This window comes from Schistocerca americana, chromosome 2, assembly GCF_021461395.2.
Source record: "Schistocerca americana isolate TAMUIC-IGC-003095 chromosome 2, iqSchAmer2.1, whole genome shotgun sequence".
Lineage (NCBI taxonomy): Eukaryota > Metazoa > Arthropoda > Insecta > Orthoptera > Acrididae > Schistocerca > Schistocerca americana.
Window position 1 is genome coordinate 288,751,190 of NC_060120.1, and position 20,654 is coordinate 288,771,843.

The 20,654-nt window shown below is 43.9% G+C and overlaps 1 protein-coding gene across 1 annotated transcript in view; it reads left to right on the forward strand.

Annotated features, from left to right (window-relative positions):
• LOC124593964 overlaps positions 1-20,654 on the forward strand; it is a 341,740-nt gene that overhangs the window by 148,636 nt on the left and 172,450 nt on the right. The window contains exon 2 of the mRNA XM_047132311.1: positions 13,540-13,640. Coding sequence (XP_046988267.1) covers positions 13,540-13,640 — 101 coding nt within the window. The remainder of the gene's footprint in view (positions 1-13,539; positions 13,641-20,654) is intronic.

Genomic DNA, 20,654 nt, shown 5'->3' on the forward strand with positions numbered 1-20,654 from the left:
CCTCCGATTACTAATATTCACCATGCGCGATTTCAAAAAATATTAATGGTGACCCTCTGCTACGTACCCTCAGACTCACAGTTGAAATATTAAAAGTTTTGGCTGGTTTCGTTATCTAGGTGCTGGGATACATAGTTGTCGCATTACAAGCCAAATACTGGTGAGTCTGCTGAGTCTACACTATACAATATGAATATACACATGAATCGAATGGTCGAAAGTTCCTATCACTCGGCAATCGCGAATTTTGAATGTAACATAGAAATTTATAAATGAAAGACTGCAATTAAATAAAATCTGCAGGTACCATTTTCAACGACTTTAAATGATGAGTACGATAGCAGAAGTACCTTTAAGCATTCCGTATATTACTGCAAAACACTTATTGGTGTCGATGGTCCAGCAATTAAATAAAATATAAGCTGAATAACAGGGAAACAATAGATTCCTACTTTACGTAATTAGTTATGAACAACATAGCTCGCGAGATATTCACTTCTAAACGCATACTACGTCATCACTGTAGAAGCCACGGAAATCTCACAGGCCGGCCGGGGTGGCCGAGCGGTTCTAGGCGCTACAGTCTGGAACCGCGCGACCGCTACGGTCGCAGGTTCGAATCCTGCTTCGGGCATGGATGTGTGTGACGTCCTTAGGTTAGTTAGGTTTAAGTAGTTCTAAGTTCTAGGGGACTGATGACCTCAGAAGTTTAGTCCCATAGTGCTCAGAGCCATTTGAGCCATTTTTGAAATCTCACAAGTGCACAAGTCGGCACTACGAAATATTTCTATCTCCCGCGACCACGAGCAAACTGCTCAACACTGTCCAAGTATTTCCCGCGACCGTCCGTCGCGCCTTCCCGTCCAGCACTCCCCATGTCCCGTGCGCACCCCATGCTCCTCCCCCACTTCCATACAGTCTCTCCATTGACTTCGATAGTCGCCTACCGTAGTAACGAGCGCTATGATTGGCTAAAGCGCTCCAGCCACGTCTCCAAGCCAACGCACACTCACAAACATATTGAAACACGTACGAAATACTGGATTTACGTTTCAGTAACTTGAAATTAAATAAATATTCCTACGGCTGGATCATAAACACGATCTAACACACATTATTAAATACATAAACAAATTAAATAAACATATATCAAAGGAATAGAAACAGAAGTAGGCCAGTAGCCTAATGTCTCTCTTTGTGCTTTGTAAAACACAGTAAATATTTGACCAATTAATACTTGAATGGTATAAATCGGATATAAACAAAGACATAGACGAATAAATATATTCATAAGCATGCTGCTACCGTTTTTTCGTGTAACTGTGGAGTGACAAACTGCCTATTGGCTTCTGTCTCGGGTTCTTCGGCCGATGTGCATCTAATGATTTTTCTGACGTTTCGCCAGCACGAGTGGCTGGCATTGTCAAAGCTTCACCCTCCATTGCCGGTGGTGAACTGGAGGCGAGCTCTTTTTTTTTTTTTTTTTTTTTTTTTTTTTTTTTTTTTTTTTTAGCACATTTCATTCCCTTCCCTTAGGGGGGAGGGCGGGCTATTCTAGTGCTTGCATTGCACTTTTTAGCCTTAGGCGAGGTTTACAATTTTATTTTCTTTTTTTATACAATTTGAAGTGCTTGCAGAAAGGTGCTTTACAATTTTTTGCACTTTGACGAGTTCATTAACAATTGACATTTGGTATTACATAATTAACAAGTTTATATAATTAACAAGGTTATAATAAAATTAACAAGGTTATATTTTGGTTTAACAAAGAGTATAGTAGGAGAAATTAATAACGAGATATGGTTTGCAAGGTTATGTTTTAGTTCTTAATGTATATAGTACTAGAATTAACATGCTTATAAGAATAGAATATGGAAGGGGGAAGGTTAAGAGAGAGATTTGGGGGTGTGACAGTAAGAGATAGAGATTTAAGTATTGGCATTTGTTGAGGTTTGGCCGCAGACTATATGTACCTGGCACGCCAACGTCCGAGGGCTTCTCCACGGTCATTTCCGGTGCGGTTCTCCTCTTGCTACCTGCGACGGTCGTTCGCTGCAGTACGGGCAGCCAGGATCCGTTTACCTTAAGGCTTTCCTCTTTCTTGTTGAAACTGTTCGCGTGTTTTTTGATTTCTACAGCTTCTCTGAACAAGCGCGTGTGATATTGCTTCTCTACAGCCAGAGCTTCCGTGTCGGCGAATTTTATTACATGATCGGTCTCATTCAGTGCGTGCTCTGCCACGGCCGATTTCTCCACCTGCCCCAACCTGCAATGTCGCTTATGCTCTTTGATCCTGGTGTTAATTGATCGTCCAGTCATTCCGACATAAACTTTTCCGCATGTGCATAGTATACGGTATATTCCCGACATTTCAAGTGGGTCTCTTTTCTCCTTCGCCGATCTAAGACACTCTTTGATCTTCCTTGTCGGTTTGAAAATCTTCTTTACGCTGTGTTTGCGCAATATACGGCCGATTCTGTCCGTCACTCTGGGAATGTATGGCAGAAAGGCCGTACCCGACATTTCTTTTTCTGGTTCCTTACTTCGCCGAGTGTTTGGCTCTGTTACACCTCTAATGTAATTTGTGGAGTACCCATTGCTCTGCAGAACGGTTTCCAGGTGTTGCATTTCTCGTTTGAGATGTTGAGGCTCACATATTCGTCCTGCTCTCGTTACGAGCGTACTAATCATGTCTCTTTTCTGGCTCGGGTGGTGGTTTGACAGATTGTGCAGGTATCGGTCCGTGTGTGTCGGTTTCCGATACACGCTGTGTCCCGGGTTTTCGCCGTCCCTTGTGACCAGCACATCTAGGAATGGCAGTTTCTTGTCCTTTTCTACTTCCATGGTGAATGTTATGTTGGCATGGAGGCTGTTCAAGTGTCTCAGGAATTCACCGAGCTGTTCTTCACCATGGCTCCACACCACGAAAGTATCATCGACGTACCTGTACCACACCTTATGTTTGCAAGTCGGCGAGTCCAGTGCCTGTGCTTCGAATTGTTCCATGAAGAAGTTGGCCACCACTGGACTGAGAGGACTACCCATGGCGACACCTTCCAGCTGTTCGTAGAAATCGCCATTCCACGTGAAATAGCTCGTGGTGAGACATGCATGGAAGAGCTTTTTGATGTCTTGCGGGAACATGGAACCGATGTGCTCCAGAGCGTCACTGAGTGGCACTTTCGTAAATAACGAAACAACATCAAAACTGACCAGGATGTCGTTTGGCGCAAGTTTCAGTTTCTTCAGCTTCTCAATGAAATGTCCTGAGTCCTTAATGTATGTGTTGGTCTTCCCCACGTGTGGCTGGAGCAGAGAGGCCAAGTGTTTCGCCAGTTTATACGTTGGTGAGCCAGGAGCGCTAACGATGGGTCTCAGTGGAACGTTGTTCTTATGAATCTTGGGTAATCCATACAGCCGAGGCGGTAGGGCTTCTGTGTATGTCCGCCGGCAGAGAAGACGCCTTGATTAATCGATTCGTATTCCGAATGATACGCTGCGTCGGATCTGCGCTTAGTTTTCGGTACGTCGTCGGATCTAATAGGTCTCGGATCTTTTGCTCATAATCTTCGGTCTTCATTACGACGGTCGCGTTCCCCTTATTGGCAGGCAGTACCAATATACTCTTGTCGGCGTTGAGATTCTTAATGGGTTGTACGTCTTCTTTCTTCAGGTTGCAAGCTGATGGTTTTCCTCGGCGCAGTATCCTGGCTGTTTCAGTGCGTATTTCCTCTGCCCTTTCACAAGGAAGGGTCCGAATGGCTGAATCGATTAATCAAGGCGTCTTCTCTGCCGGCGGACATACGGAGAAACCTGCGCAACACAGAAGCCCTACCACCTCGGCTGTATGGATTACCCAAGATCCATAAGAACAACGTTCCACTGAGACCCATCGTTAGCGCTCCTGGCTCACCAACGTATAAACTGGCGAAACACTTGGCCTCTCTGCTCCAGCCACACGTGGGGAAGACCGACACATACATTAAGGACTCAGGACATTTCATTGAGAAGCTGAAGAAACTGAAACTTGCGCCAAACGACATCCTGGTCAGTTTTGATGTTGTTTCGTTATTTACGAAAGTGCCACTCAGTGACGCTCTGGAGCACATCGGTTCCATGTTCCCGCAAGACATCAAAAAGCTCTTCCATGCATGTCTCACCACGAGCTATTTCACGTGGAATGGCGATTTCTACGAACAGCTGGAAGGTGTCGCCATGGGTAGTCCTCTCAGTCCAGTGGTGGCCAACTTCTTCATGGAACAATTCGAAGCACAGGCACTGGACTCGCCGACTTGCAAACATAAGGTGTGGTACAGGTACGTCGATGATACTTTCGTGGTGTGGAGCCATGGTGAAGAACAGCTCGGTGAATTCCTGAGACACTTGAACAGCCTCCATGCCAACATAACATTCACCATGGAAGTAGAAAAGGACAAGAAACTGCCATTCCTAGATGTGCTGGTCACAAGGGACGGCGAAAACCCGGGACACAGCGTGTATCGGAAACCGACACACACGGACCGATACCTGCACAATCTGTCAAACCACCACCCGAGCCAGAGAAGAGACATGATTAGTACGCTCGTAACGAGAGCAGGACGAATATGTGAGCCTCAACACCTCAAACGAGAAATGCAACACCTGGAAACTGTTCTGCAGAGCAATGGGTACTCCACAAATTACATTAGAAGTGTAACAAAGCCAAACACTCGGCGAAGTAAGGAACCAGAAAAAGAAATGTCGGGTACGGCCTTTCTGCCATACATTCCCAGAGTGACGGACAGAATCGGCCGTATATTGCGCAAACACAGCGTAAAGAAGATTTTCAAACCGACAAGGAAGATCAAAGAGTGTCTTAGATCGGCGAAGGAGAAAAGAGACCCACTTGAAATGTCGGGAATATACCGTATACCATGCACATGCGGAAAAGTTTATGTCGGAATGACTGGAAGATCAATTAACACCAGGATCAAAGAGCATAAGCGACATTGCAGGTTGGGGCAGGTGGAGAAATCGGCCGTGGCAGAGCACGCACTGAATGAGACCGACCACGTAATTAAATTCGCCGACACGGAAGTTCTGGCTGTAGAGAAGCACTATCACACGCGCTTGTTCAGAGAAGCTGTAGAAATCAAAAAACACGCGAACAGTTTCAACAAGAAAGAGGAAAGCCTTAAGGTAAACGGATCCTGGCTGCCCGTACTGCAGCGAACGACCGTCGCAGGTAGCAAGAGGAGAACCGCACCGGAAATGACCGCGGAGAAGCCCTCGGACGTTGGCGCGCCAGGTACATATAGTCTGCGGCCGCGAGCTCGCCTCCAGTTCACCACCGGCAACGGAGGGTGAAGCTTTGACAATGCCAGCCACTCGTGCTGGCGAAACGTCAGAAAATCATTAGATGAACTTCAGCCGAAGAACCCGAGACAGAAGCCAATAGGCAGTTTGTCAACAAGTGGCCACGAAAGCCTTAACAATTTTGTAACTGTGGAGTACTTATGGCCTGACGCGATCAATAGTAATCGGCCACTTTGACCTCCAAGAACACATGTACTATTCAAGTTACGTGCCTGTAATTCATACCAATTTAGGTTTACACTAATAGCTTTCTAAAGACACGTCGATTGATAAAATCGGATGAACCGTGTAGATTTTGGAAACTCGTTGCTGGGTGTTACGTGTATAATTTACAGTCAGATACTAAACTTTAAACTAATAAAGATATTGAAAGTCTGGTAACACCATCCGAATCGTCGTGCAAATAATGGTAATGTACGGTACATGTTTCTTTTTAAGGGATTATGATTCCTCTGGCTGTTATTAATTTCTTCATGAACTGTGAAATATCTGCCATTATGGTTTCACAAAGCTCGTCATCTTTGGCGCCCCCAGCATACAAATCTCCTTCATCGACACAAAGCACAGTCCTCGACGCAGTGTCAACATGGCTTCTCACGCAGTCAAATGCAGTATTGTAGCCAGTCGACACCACACAGGGGGCAACAGTTCCATGTACAGACGTTGGCACTAGAGGTTCCGCGGTTCTCCGAAGGCAGCGCCGCCCAACCGCTGGGCGCACGAGTTGCCACGCCCCTGAGCGCCACGGATCACGTGGGTAAGACACCGCCCCGCTGTAGCTCTAGCCAGTTCAAGCAGAGTTCTTGCCCAGTTGTTGAATAGCTCCATTTAGCAGCAGTCGATGATCGTCATAGCGGAGTCACCACTACCTGTGTGAAAGTTGTACATCAGAACTCGCCTCGGGACTTACATTTATTTCTATGTAGCAACCTAACTTATCTAGGCTTTCCTAAGGGCTTGTATATGGATTTCGACAAGGACGCTCTGTACCAAAGTTGAGTACAATAAAATGTTTCTCTCAGTGATTGTGTTCTCTCCTTTTTGCCTCAAAACTCACGCACCATTCCGACGGGACATTCTACTTTTGATGAAGAAACTTCTTGGTCGCTCCATCTAAAGACTTCACCAATGGAGAGTCCGCCTCCGTAACGCAGCGGTAGCGTTACCACCTACCACGCAAGGCGGCCCAGGTTCATTCCCAGCAGGGAACTGGATGTTGTGTGTCCCTCATCACCATTTTCATCATCACTGACAAGCAAGTCGCCGAAGTGGCGTCAACTAAAAAGACTTGCAATACGGCGGCCGAACCCCGAAGGGGATATCCCGGCCAATAAATGCCGTGCGATCATTTCATTTTTTTACCAATGGAAACACACCTACTCTGTTCTGGCAGGTTGTAGCCAACTGGCTTAATTGCTGACACTTCCGACGTGCACATTTCAGCAGCACATGGCATTACATGGCACAAAATTCGACACGGAAATTGGATAAACGTTCAAAACACAGGAGTAATGCTCACGAACATTGCAATTATACGAGACTTTCTGGAAGATTAAAACTGTGTGCCGGACCGAGACTCGAACTCGGGACCTTTGCCTTTCGCGGGCAAGTGCTCTACGGGGTCTCGGTCCGGCACACAGTTTTAATCTACCAGGAAGTTTCATATCAGCGCACACTCCGCTGCAGAGTGAAAATCTCATTGCAATTGTACGTTTACAATATATGTAACACAATACGAAGAAAACAAAAACAGAAAGTTCTGTATCACTGCAGATAAATATGTAAATACTCGTCGATGATACAAGAATGAAAGCAGTGTCAATAAATAAAGTATACTCGAAAATATAATATCCACTTTGGAAAGTAATTCAATCAAACAAATTAATTAATTTCGTTCAAGCTTTGAAGTCACTTAGTGTTATTTAAAATATCTGGGGCTTCAGTTGCGTGGAAAAGGTACTAACGATGAGAAGTCGCACAGATAACTTCTGCACAAAATAATATTAAAAATCAAATAAAAACAGACTCGATCGCGTTTCCAGACTTTTATTCGTTAGCAACCGGTTTCGGCCCTTTCTTAAGACCATCTTCAGGCTTTCCCCGCCATTATGGGTGCTGGTGGCGGCAGACGGAGCGAGATCCTTAGAAGTAAAGATGTCACACTGCATTCTGAAAACGGATCGAGACTGTTCTTATTTGACTTTTAGCATTTTATACCGGTCGCTTCTTTGTACCAAATGCAGAATGCTTTCTAAAATTTTAACAAAATTATATGTTTGTTACACAGTTGTTTTTGCCATTTGTCCTAAGAGAAAAGAGCTTCCTGTCCTTTATATACTACGGCATATTATCACTCAGTCGAGTTGTTCCAATACATCAGCTGCTACAGCCCTTGGTCGATCTTTTTGTTGCTGTTTGCGCATTCAGTTTTCACATTCCCAGAATTTCAGTAAATACCAGGTGAACAGTTATCCGATTAACCTCCAGTTCGTCTGCAATCATTTGCATGGGTAATCATCGATCAGGTCGCATAGGATCACTGACCCTGGCTGTATTGTCATCCCACGCTGGCGACCCATAAACCAGTAGTAGATTCGTCATTAATAACTGACGAAGTAATGGCCACTCGCCCAATAAATGCTAAAGGAAAAGTGTAAGATTTAGCATACCCTCGTTGATCGAAGAATCTGCAGCCGACGTTGTAGACCAAACGCACTCCACTAAGTAAACACGTGATGATTACCAACGTCGTAGCTCTTATTAGTCATTTCTTACCACTATTCGAAATTTTTAGTTTCACGTCAGATTATGGAGAGGAGCACTTCATGCATCACAGAGCACGACGTGCCTCAGAAACCGTTCACCAGTGAAACACGTTGTTTCACAGTACCAGCATTGTAGTGTTCCGATTATTATTTCGTGAAATATTAAGTATGTGGTAAGAAGTTAATTCTGTTACCACAGTGTCAAAGTCTGCGCTGTTCATAAAAAGTACTCAGCTCGGTATAACTGACTGCTGTCAGTGAATTGAATTACTACACAATAAGTTATAATGGTACCACTGTAACCTGTGCATTCATTAAGTTCACAGTTCACTCTGTTCATCGAAAACCGCCCACTCGACAAACACTGTCCACACTTCATATTTTTCAAGTTCATTTTATGGGGCGACAATCCAAGACGTATCGCACACACTGAAAACCCTCCACTTTCAAGTTTATTTTTAGTGGTGTTAGTCCACGATATGAATCACTGTAAAATACTTAGCTTCATCGTCTGCAGTTTGTATCAAAATCGTGAGGGTTACCCAAAGCAACTGTCTCAAAAACTGTGGACACGTGACACGACAGTCTCTTACTGCCCTGCAGACACCCTTGTTACGGTTTCTCCATTTGACATTTCTACGTTTTTGGAGCTCGACTTCTCTCGCAGAATATTTTACAGATTACAATGTTTTACACTTCTGCGCGAAACAACAGGTGTAACAAATAGTGAGGAAATAATAAATACGGTAAAAATTCCGACATTCTTAGGTGTCCATATTGATGAGAATTTAAACTGGAGAAAGCACACTTTGGAACTCCTAAAACATCTTAGTTCAGCCTCATTTGCGCTTAGAATCATTGCAAATCTTGGGGAGAGATAACTCAATAACTTGAATATTTTGCATATTTTCATTCAATCATGTTATATGGAATAATGTTTGGGGTAACTCATATTTAAAAAAAGAAAGTCTTCATTGCACAAAAACTCACTGTAAGAATAACATGTGGTGCTCACCCACCATCATCTTTTTGACATCTGTTTAAGGAGTTCGGCATTCTGACTACTACTTCACCGTGTATTTATTCCCTCATGAAGTTTGGTGTAAACAATTCACTAGTTCAAAAGGAACAATAATGTACACAATTACAACACCAAATGGCAAAATTAGATTCATTACTACACATTAGGGTTGTCTTTAGCACAAAAAGGGAATGCACAATGTAGCAAAAAAATTTTGATCTCTTATGCAGTGATATAAAATGTCTGACAGACAACAAAGTAAAATTTGAAAACAAACTGAGAAAATTTCTCTTTGATAACTCCATCTATTTCGTAGAAGAGTTTCTATTACTGTACTGTTACTGAAATCAAATTACGCATTTTCATTGACTCCATCGTAGAGCTGTTAAAACAAGAGCATAGTGGTACAAGCTAGATGCAAGTTGCAGTGAAGCCTTTCGCAAAAACAGAAGCGAAGGACGTGTTAAATTTCAACGTCAGGACTCGTGGATTAGCGCAGTTTCGCTTCCATTGGCACGTAAACATTGAGTAACGGGAATGGAAACTGCACTCTGCTCACAGCCTGCGACTTCAGATTTACGAAACTCACCGCCGCTCGTTTCACTTTTCAGGATGCACCTCTCTGCGAACAATTAACACTCTCGAAGACGTCGGCTGTCGGAACAGCAATATGTGCACTGAGCAACATGTATGTGTCCCTGAAAGTTGCGTCCTCTTAAAAGCAGTGCATCGCTTCAAGTATATGTGCCGGCAACGGAAGTTCCAATTATCTCCTAGCTCGGCGCAACGCCCTGCAAAGTTGCCACGTCAACTTTGTGTGCGCACACGCACAACCTTTCGCACGTGATCTCTCTCACACACACACACACACACACACACACAGGTGACGGCGCAACTATTCATTTGCATCAAAACCCTCTGTATCCCAGGTACCGTGTCTTCTGACTACGCCCAATTTTTACTGCAGAACGATTTACGTGCGATTTGTGAAATACGGATTTCTCAACGACAACATCACCCTATACACGTGACACTATTATAGGTTCGATTACGAAACATTCTTTTGTTAATGCGGAGCATATAAACTATGTTGACGTGAAAGGGCGGCCGTATTATGTTTAATCAGCAGTGTTTCCACAAGTTTGTCCATATTCCTCAGCCGGCCGGAGTGGCCGAGCGGTTAAAGGCGCTACAGTCTGGAACCGCGCGACCGCGACGGTCGCAGGTTCGAATCCTGCCTCGGGCGTGGATGTGTGTGATGTTCTTAGGTTAGTTAGGTTTAAGTAGTTCTAAGTTCTAGGGGACTTATGACCACAGCAGTTGAGTCCCATAGTGCTCAGAGCCATTTGAACCATTTTTGAACCATATTCCTCATCTTTCCTTATTTTGTGGTTATCTTTTACTCCCTAAGTACCTGTTACACACTTTACCCGGCGGTCTATTGGGTAATTCCAGCTCTTACCCACCACTCAATTCCGCTCTCTCTGCTGCACATTCCAAATACCGAACACACTGTTCCAGAACTTTCATTGTACATGATTTCCAGTGGTGTTCTTTCAAATGTCTGTTACCTCTGTCTACTTAATCCGCCACACCACTCTGCAGCACTACATTTCATATACTTCCATTCTTTTAGTTTCCTGATTTCGCCACGGAACTCGGTTCGAAACACAGCCACGGTCGTCTTCTTCAATGCCGCGTCAGTCTTTGTTGCCAGTAGGTACTCGCCAATGAGGATAGCTTTCCCGCCTCTGCCATGCTTCTGATCTCTCCGTTGTTTGGCCAAAATTTACGCTTGGTACGATAGACGACACCTGTTTAAATTTGGGCTCCTTAACTTCTTTTGCACACCAGACTCCGTTTCGTCGTTAGTACTCATAACTCACGACAGTGAGTCCGATGAGTCGATAGTACACAACCTTTTTCCAACAAAGCTGACGGATTCCCTGCGCACCAGTCGGCTGTATTTTTCGCTCGTTTGCTTCACTCGTACAAAAAACGCGAAGCCTGCTGAACGACGCCGACAGCAGTCCCGCACAGCAGCCGGGACCGCTGGCTTCCTTCCGGCAGTCCGTACTTTCACGTAGACCGCACACACGTCTGGCTCTGCCTTGCCGAACTTTCAAGCCTGCATCAGAGTAACCTAAAGGGTGGTTCAAATGGCTCTGAGCACTATGGGACTCAACTGCTGTGGTCATAAGTCCCCTAGAACTTAGAACTACTTAAACCTAACTAACCTAAGGACATTACACACATCCATGCCCGAGGCAGGATTCGAACCTGCGACCGTAGCGGTCGTGCGGTTCCAGACTGTAGCGCCTTTAACCGCTCGGCCACTCCGGCCGGCCCTAAAAGGTGGATTAAGGTCCAGTCCCTGACAATACGTGATGTGTCAAGTGATAGGTCACAAGGTTTTCTCATTTATAGCTGCTATAAAAAAACACTGATTCTGATAACTGAACGAACTGCGATATTAGTACACATATGTTATTGTTGTTGTTGTTGTTGTTGTTGTGGTGGTGGTAGTATTCAGTCCAATGATTGGTATGATCCAATTCTGCAGTCTAGTCTATGCCATAAATTACTTTTCACCCATTCCATTTAGAACATCTCCCTCAGTAATTCGATGAACCCAGCTAATCTTCAGCATTCATCTCCAGCGCAACCTTTCCAAATCTTCCATTCTCCTGTTGTCTGAACTGTTTATCATCCACGTTTCCCTTCCGTACGCTGCTGCCCTCTAGACAAATGCTTTCAGAAACACTTCGTTATACCAAAATTATATTCAGTTTTAACGGATTCTCTTTTTCAGTAGCGTCTTCTTGGCAATTACCACTTTAGGTTCTATATCCTTTCTGTTTCGTTAGTTATTTTTCTGTCCAAATAGCGAAACCCCTCTACAACTTATAGTGTCTCAATTCCTAATGTAATTCCCTCAGCATCGCCTGATTTGGTTTGACTACATTCCATTATCCTACTCTTACTCTCATTTCAAGACACTATTCTCTTCGACTACTCTTCCAAGTCCTCTATCGTCTTTGGTAGGATTGCAGCATCATAGACAAGCTTCAGTGTTTTTTATTTCTTCCTGAATGTTAATTCCGTTTCCAGTGTACACCGGGGAAAGACTACAATTCTGTCTCATTCCCTTCTCAACTACTGCTCCCCTTTCACGTTTTTCGACACTGATTACTACCGTCTCGTTTCCGTACAAGTGGAACAGACGCTACCTGTATTTTAACATTTTCATCTCCAGAATTTCAAAGAGTGTGTTCCAGTCAATATGGTCAAATCCACAAATTCTGTAAACGTAGATTTGCCTTTCTTCAACCTGTCTTCTAATGTAAATCTCAGGGTCAGCACATAACAAATGTGGCCCTACAATTAACGTTATATTAATGCAATGCTTTTCGTTTTAACATGTCTTCAATAAAAGTGTAACAAATTTTCAAACATTATACTTACATTTATTTCTGTATACAGTTTTTACAAGTGCCAAGATTAAATTTCCTTCAGTGAATTCGAATTCTTTGGAACGTTGTCCATCTGGCACACCGTTCAGACAGAACTGGCTGACAAAAGTGTCATTTTCGTTGGAAGCATTTCGCTTTCAGACAAGTATATAAAATGCGTGTAAAATTATTTTCATGCTATTATCAGAAAAGACGTACACTTTTATCCATCACGTGTGGTTTTTGCACATCATCGGCATTTACGCTTTATGACTATTACCAGATCCACTGCAGATACTGTAACGCATTAAGAAAAGAAGTAAAATGTAGTGCAAAACATTGATTATTAAGAAAACTGTTGTTGTAGGCCAGATAATATTAACATCTTTTCTCCTCAAAAGCTTCGTCATTCGTCGAGTTTGGGACCTGTGGATCAAGGCAGATCCCAGCTTTCAATTCTTCTTGTTTTTACTTCATTTATCAACATTTGATGCAGTGATATTTTACAGTCACACATGTGCTCAAACAAACATCTTCTCAACAATCATTAGGTCAGTCTTTTCATGTGTAGCATTTAACATATTTCCAGATGGATATTACGTATTAAGTTCACATTTGTTGTCATTGCTTTCTCGTACATATAACTTCTCGGTATTACTTGATGACTGCAGAAAGAATATCGGAGACTGAAGATTGAGTCAAAGTGCTGAAGAAACTGGACCTGTATCTTGTTCAGCCTCTATTTCTCTTCTCAGTCTATTTTTGACGAATCTTTTGTGTCCAGGTATGGAATTATTTTAATCACGATGCTGAATCTTTTGTTCATTCAAATAACAATTGCTAACAATTCTTTGGCATAATAGACTAAGCTATAGTGATTGTGTCTGACATTCGTGCAATTATATTGAGAATTCTGAAAGAATTCATTTCTTTTTCTCTTCCTCAGGCCCACGCCCGCGACAAGGAGAATATTCGTCCAACTTCTCTCCCTCCAAATACAACCCTCCAGAGACACGTCAAGGCCAACAGGAATGTACACATTCCCAGGTAAGAACTTCTATCTTATATCTTATTTTATATATGAATATGTCATCACAATAGGAAAATTTGTGCCGCACCGGGACTCGAACCTTGATTTCCTAGTTGTTTCGGGCGGCCGCCTCAGCTATTAGGTTTCCTGTTACCTACGAACAAATGGTGGATGTCATTTCCTTGGATCCCATCCATTTGACTTCCGTGAATTTTGTTCAGCTGATAACATATCCCTATGGTAGGGATTATCTAGCGAGTCTATGTCCCCAGTGATGTCATTCCCACATACTCCATGGCACAACCTCTGGTAGTGGGGTTCGGAAATCACAGGCGGAGAAGGTCAGTGATGATAAAAGTTTGAGTCTTGTGTGAAGGCGTGCTCAGTTAGCTTAATGGTTAAGGCTACTGCTCGCGATAATTTTCAGTTCTCAGTAATTAATATCACATTGCACGTTCAGCATTTCCGATCCGTTTCCAGTGATGTCTTTTCATGGGGTTACTTCTTCATTGATTGCACCTCCGGAGCTTGTACAGTAATAATTAATGCAACACCGATTCTGTCAGTATGACGATAAAACCTATCGAGACGTATAACTCTCGCTTCTTGATTATTCATCCAATTATACACTGAACAGCCAAATAAATTCGTATACCTGCCTAATATCGTGTAGGGCCCCCGCGAGCACGCAAAAGTGCCACAACACGGCGTGGCATGGATTCGGCTAATGCCTGAAGTAGTGCTGGAGGGAATTGACACCATGAATCCTGCAGGGCTGTCCATAAATCCGTAAGAGTACGAGGGGGTGGAGATCTCTTCTGAACAGCACGTTGCAAAGCAACCCAGATATGCTCAATAATATTCAGGTGTGGAGTGTCTGCTGGCCAGCGAGAATGTTTAAACTCAAAGGAGTGTTCCTGGAGCCACTCTGTAGCAATTCTGGACGTGTGGGGTGTCTCATTGTCGTGGTGGAATTGCCCAAGTCCGTCGGAATTCACAATGGACACGAATGGATGCAGATGATCAGACTGGATGCTTACGTACGTGTCACCTGTCAGAGTCGTATCTAGACGCCACTTCAACCCCATTACAGAACCTCCACCTGCTTGAACAGTCCTCTGCTGACATGCAAGGTCCTTGGATTGATGAGGTTGTCTCCATACCCGTACACGTCCATCCGTTCGATACAATTTGAAACGAGACTATTTCGACCAGGCAACATTTTTACACTCATCAACAGTGCAATGTCGGTGTTGACGGACTCAGGCTAGGCGTAAAGCTTTTCGCCGTCCAGTCATCAAGGGTATACGAGTGGGCCTTCGGCTCCGAAAACCCATATCGATAATGTTTCGTTGAATGGTTCACACGCTGATACTTCCTGATGGCCCAGCATTGAAATCTGCACCAGTTTGCGGAAAGGTTGCCCTTTTGTCACGTTTAACGCTTCCCTTCCGTCGTCTTTCGTCCCGCTCTTGCACAATCTTTTTCTGGCCGCACCAGTGTCGGAGATTTGATGTTTTGCCGGATTTCTTACATTCACGGTACACTCTTGAAATGGTCATACTGGAAAATCACCACTTCATCGTTACCTCGGAGATGCTGTGTCCAGCCGGCCGCGGTGGCCGTGCGGTTCTAGGCGCTCAGTCCGGAACCGCGCGACTGCTACGGTCGCAGGTTCGAATCCTGCCTCGGGCATGGATGTGTGTGATGTCCTTAGGTTAGTTAGGGGACTGATGACCTCAGACGTTAAGTCCTATAGTGCTCAGAGCCATTTGAAGCCATTTAGATGCTGTGTCCCATAGCACGTGCGCCGACTGTAACACCACGTTCAAACTCTTAAATCCTGATAACGCGCCTCTGTAGTAGCAGTAACCGATCTAACAACTAGGCCAGACACTTGTTGTCTTATATAGGCGTTGCGATCGCAACGCGCTATTCTGCCTGTTTACATATCTCTGTATTTGAGTACACGTGCCTGTAGAAGTTTCTTTGGCCAATCAGTGTATTTATGAACCTGGGTCTTAGTGAAGGGTCTTCTAAAGATTATTTTAATTTTAACTTAGAAGTTTATCAGTCGTCAGGCGCTACAGACAAATATGTACACTACATTTCGAATTTGCTGTATTAAGGTCTTCCATTAATCACTGAAGTTCATCTGCTTTAAATAGAACAACGGTATCCGCCAAACGAAAGTTGTTCAGATATGGTCCATTGACACACATTCCTCCTTTGCTTTCACAGTTTAGGGGAACTGATGTACAGCTTGATTTTTTATAGATGTTGAATCACATGTAATGACATGAACAGTGCAACACCAGATCTGTATCAGCAAATATTTACCAGATAATTGGTATTCAACAACGTACTGCAGCAGCGCGCCGGCTACACTACCGGAAGGTACCATATCACTGGTCAAAACATGGCCTCCTCCTAAGCTCTCAGCTTACAGGGGAGATCATCACTGGCGACCGTCTGCCTGTGTAGGCTCCTCAGGGTCAGCTTATAGAGGTCGGCGTTGAGGCCAATCGGGACTGATCTGAATCCTAACACAGGGCCGACTGTCTTCACGCGACGAGTAATTGGCCGCGCCAGATCATGCCAGATGCGCGAACCAGATGAAGCGAGCTTGTTTTCGTCAAGTCTCGCATGCCTAGCGAAATCGCGCGGTGTTCAGCCGAGTTGTTTACTGCGCTGACAACGTTCTATGTCGATGCACATAGGTGCTTGTCGTGCGTCTAGGTCAGACCCAGCTCGATCACTGCCACAGTTTACTCTCACCAGAGCAGGGACTCCAGGACCATTCCGCACTTTGTAGATTACAAGCGTGTTTAGCTTCTCGGGAGCCTTCTTTGTGGAGATCGGCAAATGTCTAATTTTATTTCCGCTCGAGTAGGTCGGCTAAGAACGTTTCCCACTAGTTGCACACGCCTGACAACACGATAGGCGTCTAAAACTCTGACAACACAGCAGGTTAGCAGTGATGGAACATAACAATGACTGCGGCAAAACTGTACAATTTCAGGAAGCTCGCGCACTTGCTAGGTGGCCAGTAGGAGACCGAAATTGTGAACACAAATTGCTTGCGACTGCGGATTGCCAACAGTGGGCCTACGAGCCGACAATAATCGCGCGGCAGCAAACAGCGGCACGAGGCGCGTAACGTAGCGCACCGAGTTGTTTATGGACTACACTACCAGCAGGCAGTGCGGAAGCAAATACGACGTCACATGACTGGCTTGCGCCTCGAATGCCAACATTAAACAGTAAGAACTGAAATGAAAATTACTTTCAGTAAGGGTTGTCAGTCTCCGCCTCACCGCTACCGTCTTCTAATCAAAATGGAGTTCGGTCATTTTCCAGCAAACTGACTCCACAAGCTGGCTGAAATTACCCCACATATTATTTTAACAAATTCACCTGCTGGTGAGACCAGTGGCTTCTGCTAACCTTTCTAAAACAATAATTATAGGCCGAAACAATTGCAGCTTTCACCCTAGTCACTTTCACCTCACGATATATGACTATCCTATACGTCTAACCAACACATTGAATTATCTGGTACTTTACACACAGCACTACACTGGCAACTAACGAAATTATAACTGCCATCCGACTAAAACTATTAAAACTACTTACTGGGCGAACATGGGAATTACACCCTTCCACTATCTTTCACATCTACCAAATCTTGGCCTAAAATATTCTTTCCTATGGTGGTGTAGCTCTACCAAAGATCTATCGCTCTTTCCAAGTGCCTCAACGCAACACTCTCCGCCTCATTTCCCGAATCCGTTTACCTTCCCCCATACGTATCTTTTTCTATCTCACCAAATTCCCACCTCTCCTCATTCACACTGAACACCTCCGTACACACTATCTGCAAACTCAACTCTACAATGTCTACTGCCCCTCTAATTTTCAGTCCTGCCCCTGACGGGCCCATACCAACACTTCCACTAACCCTACAACTAGATACTCTCCATATCTTTTCCCAACTAAACTTATACCAACTCCCTCTCCCTGACAATGAATCGTCCCGATATGTACACATCCTGTTAACTACAACTCTTCCATGCCTACCTTACTTCTCTTCAGGACTCCCCTTCCCTGTCGGCCTTTGTGGCCGAGCGGTTCTAGGCGCTTCAGTCCGGAACCGCGCTGCAGCTATGGTCGCAGGTTCGAATCCTGCCTCGGGCATGGATGTGTGTGATGTCCTTAGGTTAGTTAGGTTTAAGTAGTTCTAAGTTCTAGGGGACTGATGACCTCAGAAGTTAAGTGCCATAGTGGTCAGAGCCATTTGAACCAGCCTCTTCCCTCTCCATTTTTCCCCATCCCTTCTCCTCTTCATTCTACGACCGTGCCCACACGCCAGACCATTCTGCCTTCCCACTATCGATCCGAACAATTACCTTATCTCCATAGATATTACTAATCGGCAACTACGCTTATACTTACACCCTTCAACACTATGCAACAACGAAAATTTCCATTCCCAAATCAAGTTTCCTCCAGTGCGGGTCATTCAAATTTTCAGTGAAACTGCACTGGTCATTTTAAGAACATCACAGGTTTTGCAACAGGTTTTGAAAAGAGCTTTTATTGTTTCTGTTTTAATTTTAATCTTTTTTATTTTAATTCGAAAACGAAGAACATCAATAATTTAATTGTATTGAAAGGTCATCCATCAAATCTATCTTTTTATAGATTAAAAAAATTGTAAATATTTACGTCTTTATGTATATTTCACTGTAAACCTTTTGGCTGAAGAGGGTTATGATTGTACTGCTGGGAGCCCTCCACATCGCCCATACGGTGCGAGGGGGATGAAGCAACAATTAAAAAAGAACTCTGTTTCAACAGTGAACACATGACCCTTGTGAAGGCCTCTCGGCCTACAAAATGACCTGTGACGCGGCCACATATTCGGAAATGTTTTACTAAGATGGCGAAGGCTTACGCTCATACATGGAATACGTTTTCAAATATTCTCCCACTAAGAAAGCTGTTAGCTTAGTATCCACATGTAATTATTATCATACCATTACAAAAATTAGTGATGTAGACGTTATGACCTCAATCTGGCGATTGGACGGATTCTGCCTTCTGCAAGACGCCTGCGTAGTTTTGTTTTCACCCAGAGATGCTTCACCACTTTTTGTGCTATCTTCAGTGGGTTTGTTTATTTTTCTTTTGCACTATCGTTGTTACATGTTAACCTTCAAAGCACCTCTTGATAAACATATTCTTTAAAGGTTAACACGTAACAACAATTTTTCAAAGAAAAATAAACACAACCACTGACGATCGGACAGAAAGTGCTGAAATCTATCTGGGTGAAATCAAATAGTTCAAGTATAGGCTGAAGGGACAGTCTAATTCATACTAAAGCTTTATTACTCTAGATGGCGCTATGATTAAAACAGTGCACCCACAGCTACGACTTGTCTGAAATACCAGCGACGCTATACTGACTTCACATCACTTGTAAACACAGGCATGATTCTTTGACCGGCCCGCAGGCGATATACTTCTCCGTCTTCATCAAATCTGGTGTGCATTAGTACTCCATATCTAGTCACATCGACATTGACCAACCCGAAACTGACTGAAAAGTTTAGAGCAGAACACACAAACAGATCCGTGGTTAGCAATTGTCTATTATAATTGCCAGAACCAAATTGACTCCAGGGCCAGTAGCTGGGCGTAAATACTACTTCTCGAGAAAATTGAGCGCACCCGAACTTCTGCACCTCACCTCATAACTTTTGCATCTGTGTATTTCGAGTATGCACTGTGTTCTAGACAGTCTTGGGAGACTTAAGCTCTCCCACATAGAATTCTTTAAACAAACATGTTCCTCAACTCGGCGTTATTCCTTTGCGTGGCTGACTGGGGGCGTTCGTTGTGGAACGCAGCGCACCGTAGACCATTCGCAACTAGTTTCTTGTTTTGCTTGTAAGTCTGCGGTGTGCCTTATCAGGTGTTGCTGTTTAGATGTGTGTCTGCATCCAGCAGGGAGCACGAACAGTGATTTCTCTGCCGTGATTACGTGTTACGGTGAGGAGCGGGAGATGGGCAACGGAAGAGGCGCTCGCCGTATCTACGAACTTCAGTTTGCTGACACAGACATCCACACCACACAACTCTGCTGTACTTCGAGGAACGTCAGGAGTCATACGTCCAGAGTTTGTTCACAAGGAGAACACTCCGGGACCATCTGATATCGCACATTTTAAGTAATTTGTGCAATCGCTTGTTTATCAAAATGGTAATGGTGTTGTCTACCATACACGTGTACTATTCGCAAATAAAACTTATTTTACAGAAGTCAGTTATTTTTACAGTTGGAATAGTAACATTTATAGTTATCAGAATTGACGTGTGGTTGCTATTAGATGTCACCAGCAACTGTTTTTCGTAACATTTGGGCCAGAATGGTCGGTAATCATGTTCAAGTACCAGGCGCGGGTCCAGGGTCGCGTTTTGGATGGAATCACAGTTCATCGCTGTCTCCTCCCCCTTCCCCTCAGGCATAACTTGCTTCATCCTCGCTTTTAACATTCCATAGATGCCTACGATTTCAATACAAACAATCAAATCTACGTAGTATATTTGTTTTCATCGATATCGGATATGAGGTCGTGATTGTTAAAATCATTGTTGAAGTATAGGCTCAACCAGTTTTCACAGTGCAAAAACACTAAAATTGATGCTTTTAGAGGGAGCAAATCTCCATAATCAGAATCATTACACAAGAAACTATAAGAGGGATTAAAATACAAATGTAAATAAATATAACAAAATTTCGTGGCCACTTTGCACATCGTTCGTTCAGTCGATAAAATAAAATATACCGCGTATGCAGTCCTGAGTATCGAAAGTGTCACAGCAACAGCCAGCCATTCGCGTACACGCTAAGCAGCGCGACAGATGTACATAAACAACAAATAAGAGAGACACCACCAATCAAAGATAATGCACAGCACTATTGTCAAAGATAATCTAAATCTACATCTACTTGGCTACTCTGC